We start from the raw sequence: 16,360 nt of genomic DNA, 5'->3' as shown, positions 1-16,360 counted from the left end.
ATTTGAGAATTTACATTTGTGAATGTGGTATTTTGCCAAAAATAGAATTAAATTGGTTATGTAATGTTGATCTGATTTGTTGGCAGGATATGAGTTTATACCAAACAATATTTTTGAAAAAGTAAAAGAAAAATCAGAAATTATATTCTGACAAATAAAAAACAGACATCTTGCCAGAAAATATTTGAAAAGGGACAGGACCAAAACAGATGATATGCATTTTCTTCTGACTGATTACAAAATGAGCAATCTACACTGATATCTTTTGTATATCTCTGTAGGATGAGGATGGGAACTGCGCATCCTCTGCTGTGGCTTGTGATGCTGAACTCCAGCCAATCACGGCTCGCTGTGGTTGGACGAACCCTGTGCGCGCTCTGATTGGCTGCCTGGCGTCCGGAGGCGGGGCTTGTAGCCGTGAGCTCAGCCCGCCCCCATGCCGTCCGTCCGGGTTTAGAGCCGAGGCGAGGACCGGAGAGAGAGAGAGGAGAGAGAGGAGGAGAGAGAGAAGAGGAGAGGAGAGCGGCCGCATCCTGGAGCAGACGCTTCTGAAACAACTGGAACAAAATGACGTCGAACATCAGATACAAGAGCCGCATCCCAGTGAAAACAGGTGAGGACTGCACTGTCTGCACACGGCACTGCACCATGGAAGATGACTGACAGTTTTCTGTGTGTGTGTGTGTGTGTGTGTGTGTGTGTGTGTGTCCTGGGCGTCGCTCTTCATCCGTGCACCTGCCCCCCCCACGCGCCTCCCTCCGGTCCTCATCCGTCCTGTGATGTCCACCAGAGGACAGCACCGAGGTAAGACCTGGTCCGGATGCGCGTGGATGTGATGCTCGTGGATGTGATGCTCGTGGATGTGATGCGCGTGGATGTGATGCTTGAACCGCTCCTTTCTGCTCTCGTGTCTGTCGGCCTGAATCCACGCAGCTCGGCCTCAGCTGCGCATGCATCATTATGCGCGCGTTTCCCCGTGAGGGGGGTGTTCAGCAGTCATACCATCACAGACAGTGACCGGCGGTGTGTGTGCGTGTGTGTGCGTGTGCGTGCGTGTGCGTGCGTGCGTGTGCGTGCGTGCGCGTGTGTGCGTGCGCGTGCGTGCGTGCGTGTGCGTGCGTGTGTGTGTGCGTGTGTGTGTGTGCGTGTGAGTGTGCGTGTGCGTGTGTTGGTGGGGGGTTGGATTTCATTTTTAGACTCATATGTAGAGCAGGAGTCAGCAGTGACAGCAGTGGACAACATGGACTACACAAGGAGGCATCCGTCCTCTGCTCCTCCTCTTCCTCCCCCTCTTCCTCCTCCTCCTCCCCCTCTTTCTCCTCCTCCTCTTCCTCCTCCTCTTCCCCCTCCTCCTTCTCCGCTTCCTCTTTCTCCTCCCCCTCTTTCTCCTCCTCCTCTTCCTCCTCCTCTTCCTCCTCCTCCTCCTCCCCTCTTTCTCCTCCTCCTCTTCCTCCTCCTCCCCCTCTTTCTCCTCTTCCTCTTCCTCCTCCTCCCCTTCTTTCTCCTCCTCCTCCTCTTCCTCCCCCTCTTCCTCCTCCTCCCCCTCTTTCTCCTCCTCCTCTTCCTCCTCCTCCTCCCCCTCTTCCTCCCCCTCTTTCTCCTCCTCCTCTTCCTCCTCCTCCTCCCCCTCTTTCTCCTCCTCCTCCTCTTCCTCTTCCTCCCCCTCTTTCTCCTCTTCCTCCTCCCCCTCTTTCTCCTCCTCTTTCTCCTCCTCCCCCTCTTTCTCCTCCTCCTCCTCTTCCTCTTCCTCCCCCTCTTTCTCCTCTTCCTCCTCCCCCTCTTTCTCCTCCTCTTTCTCCTCCTCCTCCTCTTTCCCTTCCATACAGTGTCTTCATACAGTAGGAGGTTGTGCCTCCTGTGCTGGATGACTCAGTTTAATAGATGTTAAATAGTCCAGCTCTGGGGAGACTGAGCCACTGTACGTGTGGATATGTGAGAGCTAGAATTAGACCAGAATAACCCAGATTGTGTCCTGACAGAGCAGGGCTGTCCGACTCCTGTTAGTTCAGGTTCCACATTCAGCCCAGTATGATCCAAACACATGCACTGATAGCTTCCTAAATCCCCATAGGTGTGAGTGTCACAGTGGTTGTTTGTCTCTGTATGTTCAGTCCTGTGATGAACCGGTCACATGTCCAGGGTGAACCCCGCCTCCGCCCCTAAAGCTGCTGGGATAGGCTCCAGCGACCCCCGTGACCCTGTTGAGGATAAAGCGGGTTCAGATAATGAATGAATGAATGATCTGCAGTGGGCCAGACCAGTCAAATAATACCAGTGAAAAAAGTACAATCACGATGATAATGTTTACTTCTACAAAGTTTCCTTAAATATCTGAACATGAACTACTTAAAATGTCTTAAGAATAACAAGTCCAATTTTAAAAAATGTTCTGCCTCAGTTTATCTGTTTATCATTTACTCATGTACATGTAAGTTACAGATCCCAGTGGATCTACACATATACTAAACATTTAATAACAGACAGAACATTGATACAGTTGCATTTACTTCCCTTCAGACGTTTCAGATTGTTCATATTTTTTTCAGATTATTCACATTTTTTATAAAAGGATAGTTTGTTAATGTAAACATGTTCATGTAATTTTACAAAACAAAGACAAAATTTGCAGTTGTCATTATTTATGGGTTATTATGATAATATTTTACTGGTCTGACCCACTTGAAATCATATTGTGGAAGCTGAACTAAAATGATTTTGATTATTGATTATTGATTGATTCTTATCTTCAGTGCAATTTTTGCACAAATTCATCCCAGGGGCTGGATTGGATCCTTTGGCAGGCCAGATTTGGTAACAAAGTTACTCTGAAGATATTAACAATCAAGGAATTTAAAGTTATTTTAGTTCAAGTGTCGTATACCTACAGCCCAGTTCGCTCTCTGGACAGTCAGGCCAGTAAAGTATGGTTATAAGGACCAGTAAATAATGACAACTCCAAAGGTTCCCCTTTGTTTTAGTGTAAAAAAGTTCAATAACATGAAAATGTTTACATTTACAAACTATCCTTTCACAAAATATGTGAATAACCTGAAAAAATATGAACAATCTGAAGTGTCTCAAGAGAAATAAGTGTAACTTTAAGAATATTCATTCATTTTCTGAAACGCTATATCCTCAAGAGGGTCGTGGGGGCGGAGCCTATCACAGCTACCTGTGGGTGAAGGCGGAGTTCACTCTGGACGAGTCCCCAGTTCATCACAGGACCGACATATAGAGAAAAAACAAATAATGACCTATGAGTGATTTAGATTAACCAATGAACCTATCTTAATAATAATAATTAATAATAATAATAATAATAATAATAATAATAATAATAATAATAATAATAATATAATAATAATAAATTATAATATTCTATTTTAATATCTGATTTTGTATCCTATCCGATATATCCTATTTTAATAATATTCTGCCTGTTATTAAATCCTTTGTGTATTTGTAGATTCACTGGGATCTGTCAGGTGTAATGCACATGTGTAACTGATAAACTGAGGCAGAATATTGTTAAAATTGCACTTATTTTACTGAAGACATTTCAGGTTGTTCATGTTATTCACATTTCTTAAGGATAGTTTGTAAATGTAAACATTTTCATCTTGTAATTGTACTTTTTTTCTCTCTAAAACACAGAGAAATGTTTGGAGTTGACATTTTTGTAGGTTATTGACGGTCTGTGCAGCTGTTGCACATAAACAGGTCAATGTGAATGACTGAACCCAGTATTCAGATGCTACTCCAGTTTTTTAGCACCCTGTGAGGCTTGCTGTTTTCTGCCATCCGAGCTTCACTCCCACATACTCTGCATCTGACCCTGTTAGAGAAAACTATCTCATAGCATGGACCAGGCCAGGTGTGGAGGAGGAGAGGAGCTTCTTGTGAGTCTGTGACAGACTGAACACAGATCAGAACTGTTCAGTAAATATAGCAGCAGATCATTCCAATCCTAAATCGGTGTTTTCGGAGCTCACTCCTTCCCTCCTTTCTTGTCTTCTTCTCTCCACTGCTCCCTCCCTCACATATCGGCCTAAACATTCACTTCCTCTTGCTGTGATGTTGCGTTGCCAGGGCAACGGTTCTTTTTTTAATTCATTTTCATCACTTCTCTGATATGAAGGAGTGGACTAAACCAGCTGACCTACCCACAGTCCCGTGCAGTGGTACTTCCATGTGGGTGGATATTCACTGAATATATTTTTTCAGAGGCTGACAAAGAAATGACCTTTGTAGTTTCATCAGCAGGTTATCTTCCATGTGTCATGTAGATACTGAGCCCATAAAACCCAGCTGGCATCCATCCCATCTCTTCAACCTGAACACATTGAAACCTGGAGAGTCTTTCATATTATCTACTGCAGTAAACTAATCCAAAACACATCCGTTTTTGTACCATGATCCAAAGTTAAATAATAAGAGCTTCCTTCTTTTTCCATGACTGTTCAGATCTTTGACAGATATGGGTCCAGGGACACAATGCCCACATGTAACCTGCTCTGGATCCATTTGAGCAACTTCTTCTTCTGTATCCCATCTTAAAGATTCATTTTGTGAGATTATGGGGATTTCAGAGGCTCAAATGTCAGACATGGACTCCAATATTCCTATCTGTGTTTTCATTGGTGTACGATAACAGAGGAATGACACTTGTGTTTGTTAGTTCTGAATCAGATGAGGATGCTGATCTGCTGCAGTGCCTGTCTGTGTCCTCATCAGCCGGCTCCACCTTTTTTTCCTGCTGCTGGGTTTCCTGTAGACGAAAAAATTCATAGTGGCATTTTCGTGAGATTTTTAGACTGAAATTCAATTCCTCGCAGTATATATCCGCCTATTTTACACAGTTGTACTGTAGCTAAAACCTGATGCTAACCATCAGATCAAAGTCACTAGACCACAGGTGTCAAACATGCGGCCCAGGGGCCAAAACTGGCCCGCCAAAGGTTCCAATCCAGCCCGTGGGATGAATTTGCAAAGTGCAAGTTAGGGCATCAAACTCAAAAATAATATCATAATAACCTATAAATAATGACAACGCCAATTTTTTTTTCTCTTTGATTTAGTGCAAAAAACATTAAATTATGAAAATGTTTACATTAACAAACTATCCTTTAACAATAACATGTAAATAACTTGAAGAAATGAAGAAAATTAAGTGCAATTTTAACAATTTTCTGCCTGTTACTAAATGTTTTGTGCATATGTATAAATGATAAATCGAGGCATAATATTAATAAAATTGTACATATATTTCCTAACAAATTCTGTTTTTTTCAGGTTATTCACATCCTTTTTGTTTGGATAGTTTGTAAAGGTAAATATTGGCATAATTGGACATTATTTTTTGCACTAAAACAATTTGGAGTTGTCATTATTTATTGGTTCTCATGATATTATTTTACTGGTCCGGCCCACTTCAGATTAAATTGGGCTGAATGTGGCCCCCGGAAGAAAATGAGTTTGACCCCCCTGCACTAGACCGTAGTAGGGGTGCTTGGTAACATTACCTAACATACGTAGTTCATACGTAGTTCACTACTATGAAGTGACACTATTTTTCACAGTTGAAAGGCTGGTTGTGTTCCGTAAACAGAAGGTTTTCACTTTTAATCCTTGTGTCTACTACTACTACTGGCTAGATACTTTCTTATGTCCCCGAAATGGAGTTTCAGGGATATAATGGTTTTACCCCCAACGCTACTGGATCTGCTGTCAGATCTCCTTGGTGTTTTGGTGATAACTAGGACAGATTTGGTTGGATTTCTTCTCCTTGATAACCACCATAGTGGACCCCCCCTAGTGGAAGAACCCCATGGATTTCAGCTTCTATCAGTATTATAAGGCAAGGCAAAGCAAGGCAACTTTTTTTATATAGCACATTTCAGCAACAAGGCAGTTCAAGGTGCTTCACACAGGACATTGAAATGCAACGACAGGGAAAAAGAAACACATTTAAAACCTTATAAAAGAAACATGTAAAAGGTGATTAAAAACAGCAAGTAAGAAAACAACACATAAAACCCCAAAATATAAAAACACACACATTTTAAAGTAAGAGTTGCAGTCCTGAGTTTGGAAGGAGAATATAAAATTTAAAAAGTCCAAAGCCTTTTAGTCAGCCGCAGCAGTGAACAGGTGAGTCTGGAACCAGAACCAGAACCCAGTGAACAGGTGAATCTGGAACCTGGACTGAAAAGAACGCAGACTCAGATATCAGACCTGATATTTTCTGGTAGTTTGTTCCAGATATACGGAGCATAGAAACTGAACGCTGATTCTCCAGGTTTAGTTCTGACTTTGGGAACACAGAGCAGACCTGCACCAGACCACCTGAGTGGTCTGGATGGTTAATACTGGACCAGAAGGTCTCTGATGGATTTTGGGCCTAAGCCATTCAGTGCTTTATATGAAGCAAGAGAATTTGAAAGTCTGTTCTGTGAGAGACAGGGACCAGTGTAGAGACCTGAGAACTGGACTGATGTGGTCCAGTGTAGAGACCTGAGAACTGGACTGATGTGGTCCAGTGTAGAGACCTGAGAACCGGACTGATGTGGTCCAGTGTAGAGACCTGAGAACCGGACTGATGTGGTCCAGTGTAGAGACCTGAGAACCGGACTGATGTGGTCCAGTGTAGAGACCTGAGAACCGGACTGATGTGGTCTAGGCAGAGACCTGAGAACTGGACTGATGTGGTCTAGGCAGAGACCTGAGAACTGGACTGATGTGGTCTAGGTAGAGACCTGAGAACTGGACTGATGTGATCCACTCTCTTGGTCTTAGTGAGGACTGGAGCAGCAGCATCCTGGATCACCTGCAGCTGTCTGACTTTTTAGACTTTTTAGGCAGACCAGAGAAGATACTGTTACAGTAGTCAACTCCACTAAAGAGAAATGCATGAATGTATATAAGTCATCCACATGGGGGCGCTGTAGTTGAACATCAGTTTTTTTGGACATAAATCATCAATAATCAGCTGATTGAGATCAAATATGGTTCATATTGATGGTCTTCCAAATGTCCATGTTCTGTCTACCATCCAGAGTTCATCTGGGCTCATTTTCAGTCACTAGGTGGAGTTTAGGGTTAAATGGGTTCAGTATTCTGACAGTATTCTGATTAGGTCCATGGAGCTCAAACTGAATTCAGATCCATTGTCTAACAGTTCTGTTTCTTCTTCATGCCACTATGTTGAGTTTGAATGATGCCATATTTGGACCCCGGGGTGGGGGGGTTGTTCCAAATGGTTGGGGGATGTTTGATAATGTTCTGAAAATATCAAATCAACATTTCTGGGTATTTCTATATTAAATCTATCCACAATCTGCTTTCTGAAAAACAATGAAGTTGGTATCTTTTGTACATGGGGTGGTTTATTTGCTTTATTGTACAGCAGAGGATTGGGGGGATTTTGGGGATATACCCTTGCTGTCGGCCCCCACAGTGTAAGCCTGGTTAGCTCTAGGTGGTGAAAAACCTCCTGGATCCGTCAACATTTGCTGTAGCTTAGAGTCAACAGTTCAAACAAATTATACTAAGAACTAAAACTAAAGAAGGATTTCATGACTCATTTGGGATGAACCCCCTCACTGTTATTGATAATGCACATCAAATAGACAAGTCGTCCATAAATGAAAACAGCTCAACTCGTCACTTCAACTTTGAAATTCTTTTTGCACCTTCTCACCCATTTAATGACGTAGTTTTGTACATTAACTATTGTCTTAGTATGAGTCTACTTCATGAAATACCATCCATCCATCCATCCATCTATCCATTTTCTTCCTCTTATCCGGGACTGGGTCACGGAGGTAACAGTCTAAGCAGGGATGCCCAGACTTCCCCCTCCCTAGACTCCTCCTCCAGCTCCTCTGGGGGGACCCCGAGGCGTTCCCAGTCCAGCTGAGAGACATAGTCTCTCCAGTGTGTCCTAGGTCTTCCTTGAGGCCTCCTCCTGGTGGGACATGCCTGGAACACCTCCCCAGGGAGGAGTCCAGGAGAATCTGAAACAGATGTCTGATCCACCTCAGCTGGTTCCTCTGGATGTGGAGGAGCAGCAGCTCTACTCCCAGCTCCTCCCTGGTGACTGAGCTCCTCCCCCTATCGCTAAGGGTGGACCCACCCACCCTACGGAGGAAACTCATTTCGACTGCTTGTATCTGGGATCTGGTCCTTTTGGTCCTGACCCAAAGCTCATGACCATGTGTGAGGCTAGGAACGTAGACTGACTGGTAAATGGAGAGCTTCTCCTTTCAGCTCAGCTCCTTCTTCACCACAACAGACTGATACAACGACCGCATCACTGCAGACGCTGCAATGACCCGTCTGTCAATGTCACACTCCATCCTTCCCTCACTCATGAACAAGACCCTGAGACACTTAAACCCCTCCACTTGGGTCAAGGTCTCATGTCATGAAATTTGCATATGTAATCAGAGGTGTTCAGTCAGATTGAGCCAAACCTTGTTCCTTTTCCAACAGGTCAAATTGAAGTCACTACAGCCCTCCATAACACTGGACTCACTGGGCCAAGGAGTTGTACCTCGTAGGAACTCTTGATCAGTTCATTTGCTTGTCTGTTATAATCTAAAATTACATTAAAATACCAGTGAAACTACAACACACCTTGCAGAATTGCTCACTTTGTCTTGGAAGTCCATCAGGTTTAAAAGTGCTTTAGGGCTTCGGTTCCCGTTTGGAAAATACTGTATGATAGCAAGAAAAAAGCACAAAAATACTGGAAGTATAGTGTGCACATAAAATAATACTGCCTTTAAGCTGGCCTTTATTGGGCAGTTTAACTACGACATAAACTCAAAATAAGCCTTTGAGAGCTTCATAGGGTTCTGAATAAGTGCCTTGTGACTCTCAGTCCTCCAGACGTCCCTGAACTTGTCCTGTCTGACGACCTGTGTTACGGAAATTTTGTTCCGCTACTGGTGAATAATGAAATAGAGACATCTGCTGGCCGACAAGATTTTATTTCTTTGCAAAGAAAGGTCAGTTCTGCACACGAGCCGCGTTTGTGGAGAAAAGACAAAGAGCTTCTCACAAGTTCCACCTTTTATGGGGTGAATCACATTTGGTAGTGACACCTCCAGTCTCCTCAAAGGGCCTTTGGATTGAATGATGAACTCAAGGCTTTAACAGTCAGTCACCTTTTGTTACCTTGCAAGAAAATTTACACACAGAGTAGGGGGATTTGGGTAAGGATATGGGAAAATTAGCATGTAGTGGGGGGTATTTGGGAAAGGAGACAGGAACAAAGAAAGGAATCAGATAAAGAAGTTAAAATTCCATTACACCTGCACATTCACACACTGACCACCTTAATCTCAGCCTCTCAAAGACTTCGTAGCTCTTTTCAGTCATGCAGTAGGTGGAGTTAGAGTTCAAATGAAGCAAAGTTACACTTCAAAGTTGCCGTGACATCATATTCGTTTGTTCGACTGTTTTAATATCGTATGAATTTCACTGCATATCACTGACACAGTTGTATCAATCACAGCTTGTTTTATAGTTCTAGTTTATTTCTTGTGAAAAAAATCTCCTGACTCATCTTGCACTGTGAGGCATATACTAATTTTGGCCCACAGTATGTTTTTTCGCAGATTTTTATGGCTGACAGCCTAAAACAGGGGTGCCAAACTCATTTTAGTTCAGGGGCCACATTCATCCCAGTATGATCTGAAGTGGACCAGACCAGTAAAATAATAACAATGAGAAAAGGAGAAGTTTATCACAAAAGTGTTTACATCTATAAAGTTTCCTTTAAAATGTGCATAACATGACCAACATGAAATTTCTTAAGAAAAATAAGTGCAATTTTAACAATAATCTGCCTCAGTTTATCATTTCCACATGTCCATTCTAACGTACAGATGACAGTGGATCTACAAATACACCCAACATTTAGGAACAGACTGACATTACAGGTAGTTCTTATTTGTTCAAGTTTCATTTTTTGTGAGTTTGTAAATGCAAACATTTTTATGGACTGAACAAAGACAATAGTTTGGAGTTGTCATTTGTTTATAGGTTATTCTGTTGGTATTTTACTGCTCTAGCCCACTATAGATCCTATTGGTCTGTATGTGGAACCTGAACTACCTTTGACTGTTCATATCTTCAGTGTCATTTTTGCATTTCACAAATTCATCCTATGGGCCAGATTGGACCCTTTGGCGGGCTGCTTTTGGCCCCTGGGCGGTATGTTTGACACCTGTGGCCTAGCTAGCAGGTCCAGCTCATCACTAGTTCCTAACAGGTTTAAGGGTGGAATCGTCCAATCAGAGCCCAGACCAAACACACAGCAGCCTCCCCAGACTCAGAGCAGATATACCAGCCATCCGCTGGTTCATACACAGAGGCTTCTGAAAGTTCACCACCTGGCATTTGTGTGTCCCACTGTGCTTCTGTAAAGGGTCTGCACGTGACGTCACCGCTGGTGGAAGTCACCCCGGTTCCGCCCACTGAGTGGCAGAAAGAGGGAGATGAGTAGCGGCTTTGTCTTGAATACTGCGAAAACTTTTGAACAATCTAAAAAATGGGGCAGAGCTGTTGTGCCATTGATCGCACAAATAGGTTTGAAAAGCACTGGGAGCTATCGTTTTAGCGGCGACCTAAAGCCAAAGACAGAAGAAGCAGATGGATCACTGCAATTCAGAGAAAGAACTGGAATCCAGGCAACCAAACCTGGATTTGTGTCAGGTAATGTTAATTTATGCTGTGTTCTTGTGTAAAATCATACCTTAAATTCCATCTGGTTTTGGCTAACGTTCCTTCTTAGTAAAGCTCTTACTGTTAGGATCTGTCATTTAGTTCTAGATTTCAGAACTGAATCGTTTGTGTCTTCAGTTGTGTGATTCTGAACCTTGTGCTCTACATGATTTGTAAACTAGCTTAAACTGAGGCTAACCTAGTTTTCCAAATAAGGGGCTGCTCTAGCACAAAGCTGTTGGATCTGTGTTGGATCCAGTATTTGATGTGAACTCTCCTTAAATCTCCACAGTACCAGTAGATCATCCACTCACTTGGGTCAGTACTAAGGGTTCAACTCCAGTAAATCAGTAGTGAACTGTGAGCACTACTGCTGGGCCTTTACCGCCCAAATCACCGCCAAGAAACTCCGTCTGCACTGACACAAAACCTCCAAAACAATAGTATGTTGAATTAAAGCACTCACCAGCTGGAATCCTCTAATGAACCAGGACCAGGATGGACACAACTCTGGGTCTGTTGGATGCTTTCAGCCTTTGCATTGGGGATTTTCCCGGCGTTGAACTCAGGTTCATATAAATGTCAGGATAGGTGATTTGTGTCCCAGATCAGTGTTGGTTGAACACTTGTTGTTTGGTAGCTTGTATGGATCCATGTCCAGTCCAGTTGTCTTTAATTTCATGTTATATTCCACATTTTTCCCGGTCTCACTGTAGTTACTGCTATACTCCGCCATGTTGAGCAGGTTTGTTTTTGCCACTCAGTCTGACTGAGAGGGGCGTGGCCTGGGGGGAAGTGACGGATGTGTGTTCCCTCTATGAAGGTTGTGTTGGAGTCTTCTTTGTGGACATCTGTGAACTCATTTTCTGAACTACTGACTGACTCAGTTGCCTACATCCATGATAACAGAATATACTCTGATGTCTATGGAAGGGTTCCATTTGTCCATAAAAATGCTCCACACTCCTCCTGCTCACTCTCAGTCCAACACTGCTGTCATCAGAAGGTCACCTCAGAGCACAACACTACACAGACGTCCTGTAAACACACACAAGTCTCCTACTGAAGATGATGTGTTTAGGAACTCCACATGGCCCAGGCTGAGGCTTTGGTTTATTTCACATATGGATGTCTCTATAGTCTTATGCCAGGGCTGTCAAACTCATTTTAGTTCAGTTCCACATTCAGCTGTATTTGATCTGCAGTGGGCCGAACCAGGAAAATAATAACATAATAATATATAAATAAGGTCAACTCCAAACTTTTCTCTGTTTTATAGTGAAAAAAAGTAAATTTACATTATGAAAAGGTTTGCATCTACAAACTATCCTTTCAAAAGATGTGAATAACATGAACAAACTGAAAAAATAAGTGTCATTATTCAACAATTTTATACCTCAGTTTATCATTTACACATGTACATTATAACTTACAGATCACAGTGGATCTACAAACACACAAAATGTTTAGTAACAGGCAGAATCTGGTTGAAATTGTACTTACTTCTCTTAAGGCATTTCAGGTTGTTCATATTTTTGTTCAGGTTATTCACATTTTTTTGTGAAATTATATTTTGTTGTAGTGTAAATACATGAAAATATTCACATTTACAAAGAGAAAAATTTGGAGTTGTCATTATTTATATGTTATTATGATAGTATTTGACTGGTCCTGCCCACTTGAGAGTGAATTGGTCTGAATGTGGAACCTGAACTAAAAGGATTGTTCATATCAGTGTAATTTTTACATTTCACAAATTCATCCCAAGGGCCGGATTGGACCCTTTGGTGGGCCGGATTTGGCCCCCGGGCCGCTTGTTTGACACCTGTGCTTTATGCCATCCCATATCCTCTTGGCTCTGAAACAGACACAACACCGGCTCTGTTTTCTCCTTATTTTGTCATCGTACTCATTGTGTGTATTTGTATTTTGTATATATTCAGTCAGCTCCCCCTCCCCTCTACTGTGACTCCATTACTTCCCACCCCTCTCCACTTCTCTCTCCCTCTTCTCCCTTTTCTCTGTCTTTAAAGACACAGATGGGACTCCTGACCCACGCCGGCTCCGGCTGAGGACCAGCTGCAGAGCTGGGATAGGCACACCCCGGGGGTTTGGGTGGGTTAGGGTTAAAAGCAGGGACTGGACCCCCTGTGGATTCTCTAAAGAAAAGAAAAAAGTTGTAGGATGAGAAAGTGTCTGACCCAAGCCCCTTTTCTAATGACTATTCCACTCTTCCAAACACACAAACCTGTCTTATACTTATTTGTAAAATGGACTTTGCATCTTATCCATAGTTGCTCAGATTGTTGCCGGGGACTTTTCATACCTAAGGAAATATTAGTGTCTAGTATTTAAAATGAAGTTGAATTACTCTGACATGATGCCATCGTCATGACTGACAGTAATATCCTTAAACGACCTGAGCGGTAAATACCGCGGCTGAAGGGTTGAAGTGCTCCTGCCTGTTTTTCTTCCGTGATAGTACAGGTGCTGGAGGAGTTTCTGCCCTGCAGTGTGTTCATACACAGACAGTTTCAGTTCGTCATGCTCAAAACATGTATCTAATCCTCACGTCTGCATGTGTGCGTTTTTGTCGATGCCTGAAGCCTTTCACCTTTCCCTCGCCTCTTCTGCTCCAGGGTTCGTCTATAACTCAGCAGTGAGTGACTATTGAGCCTTGGCTCAGATTTTAAAAAGCTTTTGGAAAGTAACTGGAGGCTGACCCAGATAGTCAGATTCTTTGAAAAGAAAAAATCTTTTTAAGTATTTGGTCGACCTTGATATGTTTGGGATTACAAGATCTGTGGAAATAAGGGGGTAAGGAGCGATAATCCAGTAAATGAATGAAGAGAACAGAGAATATTTCACAGCTGCTCTCATTATCAACTACAAAACTGTGATTTTACAGAACGATAAGTAATAAATGCATTAAATGTTGAGGAAGCTCTGAAATTGTTATTTATGCACATCCAGTTCTATAAGAAAGCCAGACACCGATTAAAGCTTCCAAAATGATATTGCAGTGAAAAAACATGACCTGTAGATTACTGGGTCTTGAACAGTGGAAACATATCAACAGGAAGGATTCATATAAAACACATCTGCACTTCTTAAATTCCATTTTGTAGCACTGATACTATAGGATAACGACAAGCAGCAAACGCCATCAGCCAAAACTGAACTGGACAACAACAAAATAGCCTGTTGTTGATGTAGATATGAGAAGTCATAATAATGTACCTGTAGCACATACTCCTGTACAGAATATGATCCAGTTTATGTGACGCAGATGGAGTTCCTGCTTCCAGTTTATTCCCATCGGTGCAGGGGTACAGCTGGGACAGGGGTCACATCTACAGACCTGTTCCAAACCTCTGACAAACAACAGAAAACAAACCATTTAGTGCTAGAAAAACATGTGACAACGATGCAGGAGCAAGTTTACAAAGGTCACACCTTGGATGAATATGTGGAAATATTTGGTGAGGCCTCTGTTTGGACCAGTGGAGTCTATTAGTATTCCAATGATCACAACTGTTCACATATGAAGACCCACCGTCAAACACACAACTTATTGCATCTTATATTGTTCCCAAACATGTAGTCATAATGTCAAGCATCTGCTATATTTATGCACATTTTCTGACATATTTTAACAAAAAAAAAAAAAAAAAAAAAAAAAAATCAAGATTTCAATCTTTACTTTGTATCCAGAGAAATGTATTTTGGGTTTCCTTCTTTAGTTTTTAGTCTGAGAGCACATACATGTATTCAGTATATTCAAGATCGATCTATCTGTCTGCCTGTCTGTCTGTCTTACTTTTTTGTTCTTTTTGAAAGTTGAGTTCTTGCAGTTACACTACTATAATGCTTTTTTTTTCTTTCTTTTTTTTTTGTTTTACATCTTTTTTTCAAATGAGAGCAGTAGTGTATAATTTATTTAAAAACTAATCTACCAAAGTATCTGAATGCATCATTATTGTTGTTTATATGTCATCCCTTCTTTCCAAATGCCTATTGATTCTACATGTTTGTTCTATACTCTCACAGAGCCCATCGTCACTGAAACTGGTTTACGATAGCCAAGCATGAAGCAGCTTTATTACTGCCTGAGCAATTACATGCTGTCAGATTAGCATGTTCAAGAGCCCAGAGCAGGAGGCCTGTGCATCTGCAAAGAGGAACAAACAGGAGCAAACAGGCCAGGCTGAGCGTCATCTGGGCCTTTCTTTCATGCCCTCTCCCTCTGTCTCTGTCTCTGTCTCTGTCTCTGTCTGTCCTCGTATCTCCCCTTATCTGTCCCTCTTACCTCATTTTGTGGTCTTCCATCTGAGCTGCAGCCGGCCTTTAGAGGAAGCGTTCAGGGTTCATGGTGTGAAAGTGTGCTGGGCTGTTGGGAGGCTGAGGGAAGTCATCAGTAAAGGTCAGCGCTCTTTAATGCTACACTACAGGCCCTTTGTTGAACACCACTAAACACAACAGCACTGTATGGAACAGACAAATACATGTTCTTAGAACTAGATTTGATCCGTTTTTACATAATCATGTCCTTTTTTACTACCATCTATTCATCCTTCACCCATAGATTATTCAGTTTTGTTCAATAACTTTCGGAGCCGACAAAACAGATCTGATCAAAACAGATCTCATACAAACAGATCTGATATAAACAGATCTGATCAAAACAGATCTAATAAAACAGATCTGATCAAAACAGATCTAATAAAAACAGATCTAATAAAAACAGATCTGATACAAACAGATCTGATATAAACAGATCTGATCAAAACAGATCTAATAAAAACAGATCTGATACAAACAGATCTGATATAAACAGATCTGATCAAAACAGATCTAATAAAAACAGATCTGATACAAACAGATCTGATATAAACAGATCTGATCAAAACAGATCTAATAAAAACAGATCTAATAAAAACAGATCTAATACAAACAGATCTGATATAAACAGATCTAATAAAAACAGATCTGATACAAACAGATCTGATATTGTGGTTCAATGAACATGTCCTGTAAAGGTTCAGTGTGAAGGACTGACATATGCTCTTGTTACATGAACTGGGGGTTAGTTTGTTTTGTGCTGGGAACCAGTTGTTTGGTAATGTTTGCAAACTCCACTACTAAGCCTTATGTCTGTGTTGGTTTTTTACGGCTGTATGTAGAGGTTTCACTCCCTCTGGCTTCCATACAGATGCAACAGTGTGCAACACTAAAACAAAATGCAGGGAACTAACTTCAACAAACAACTCCCAACACTAACCTCTCCGAGGCGCAGAAGCATATACCTATGTTGCATATTGAAGCATTACATTTTATTTGAATTATGTAGTTTCTTTTACAATTTGCAACATTTTTGCATTAAAATATCCAAAATTAATGAGGCCTATGTTATGCATTTTGTTGACTTATGTACTTACATTAAATTAGATATCCTCCTGAGACCTGCAGTAGGGGACAAATGTTTGACAGTTTTATTTAAAAAAAAAAATACTGTCCATTGCAAAGGACATTCCATTAACAAATAAATAAATAAGAAGAATTTTTAAAGTGTATCTGAAAAAACTGTTGCATTTTGCAGTTTCCAATCAGGTTTAATGTAAAAAAGCTC

The 16,360-nt window shown here is 41.7% G+C and overlaps 1 protein-coding gene across 1 annotated transcript in view; it reads left to right on the top strand.

Annotated features, from left to right (window-relative positions):
* Positions 1-472: 472 nt before the first annotated feature.
* Positions 473-16,360, top strand: part of septin5a (septin 5a) — a 45,735-nt gene continuing 29,847 nt past the window's right edge. The window contains exons 1-2 of the mRNA XM_030143305.1: positions 473-613; positions 791-804. Coding sequence (XP_029999165.1) covers positions 568-613; positions 791-804 — 60 coding nt within the window. The 5' untranslated portion in view covers positions 473-567. The remainder of the gene's footprint in view (positions 614-790; positions 805-16,360) is intronic.

The sequence above is a fragment of the Sphaeramia orbicularis genome, chromosome 9, assembly GCF_902148855.1.
Source record: "Sphaeramia orbicularis chromosome 9, fSphaOr1.1, whole genome shotgun sequence".
In the NCBI taxonomy this organism is placed as follows: Eukaryota; Metazoa; Chordata; class Actinopteri; order Kurtiformes; family Apogonidae; genus Sphaeramia; species Sphaeramia orbicularis.
The sequence above is the reverse complement of the archived record's forward strand: the minus strand, read 5'-3'. Positions and strand labels throughout refer to the sequence as shown.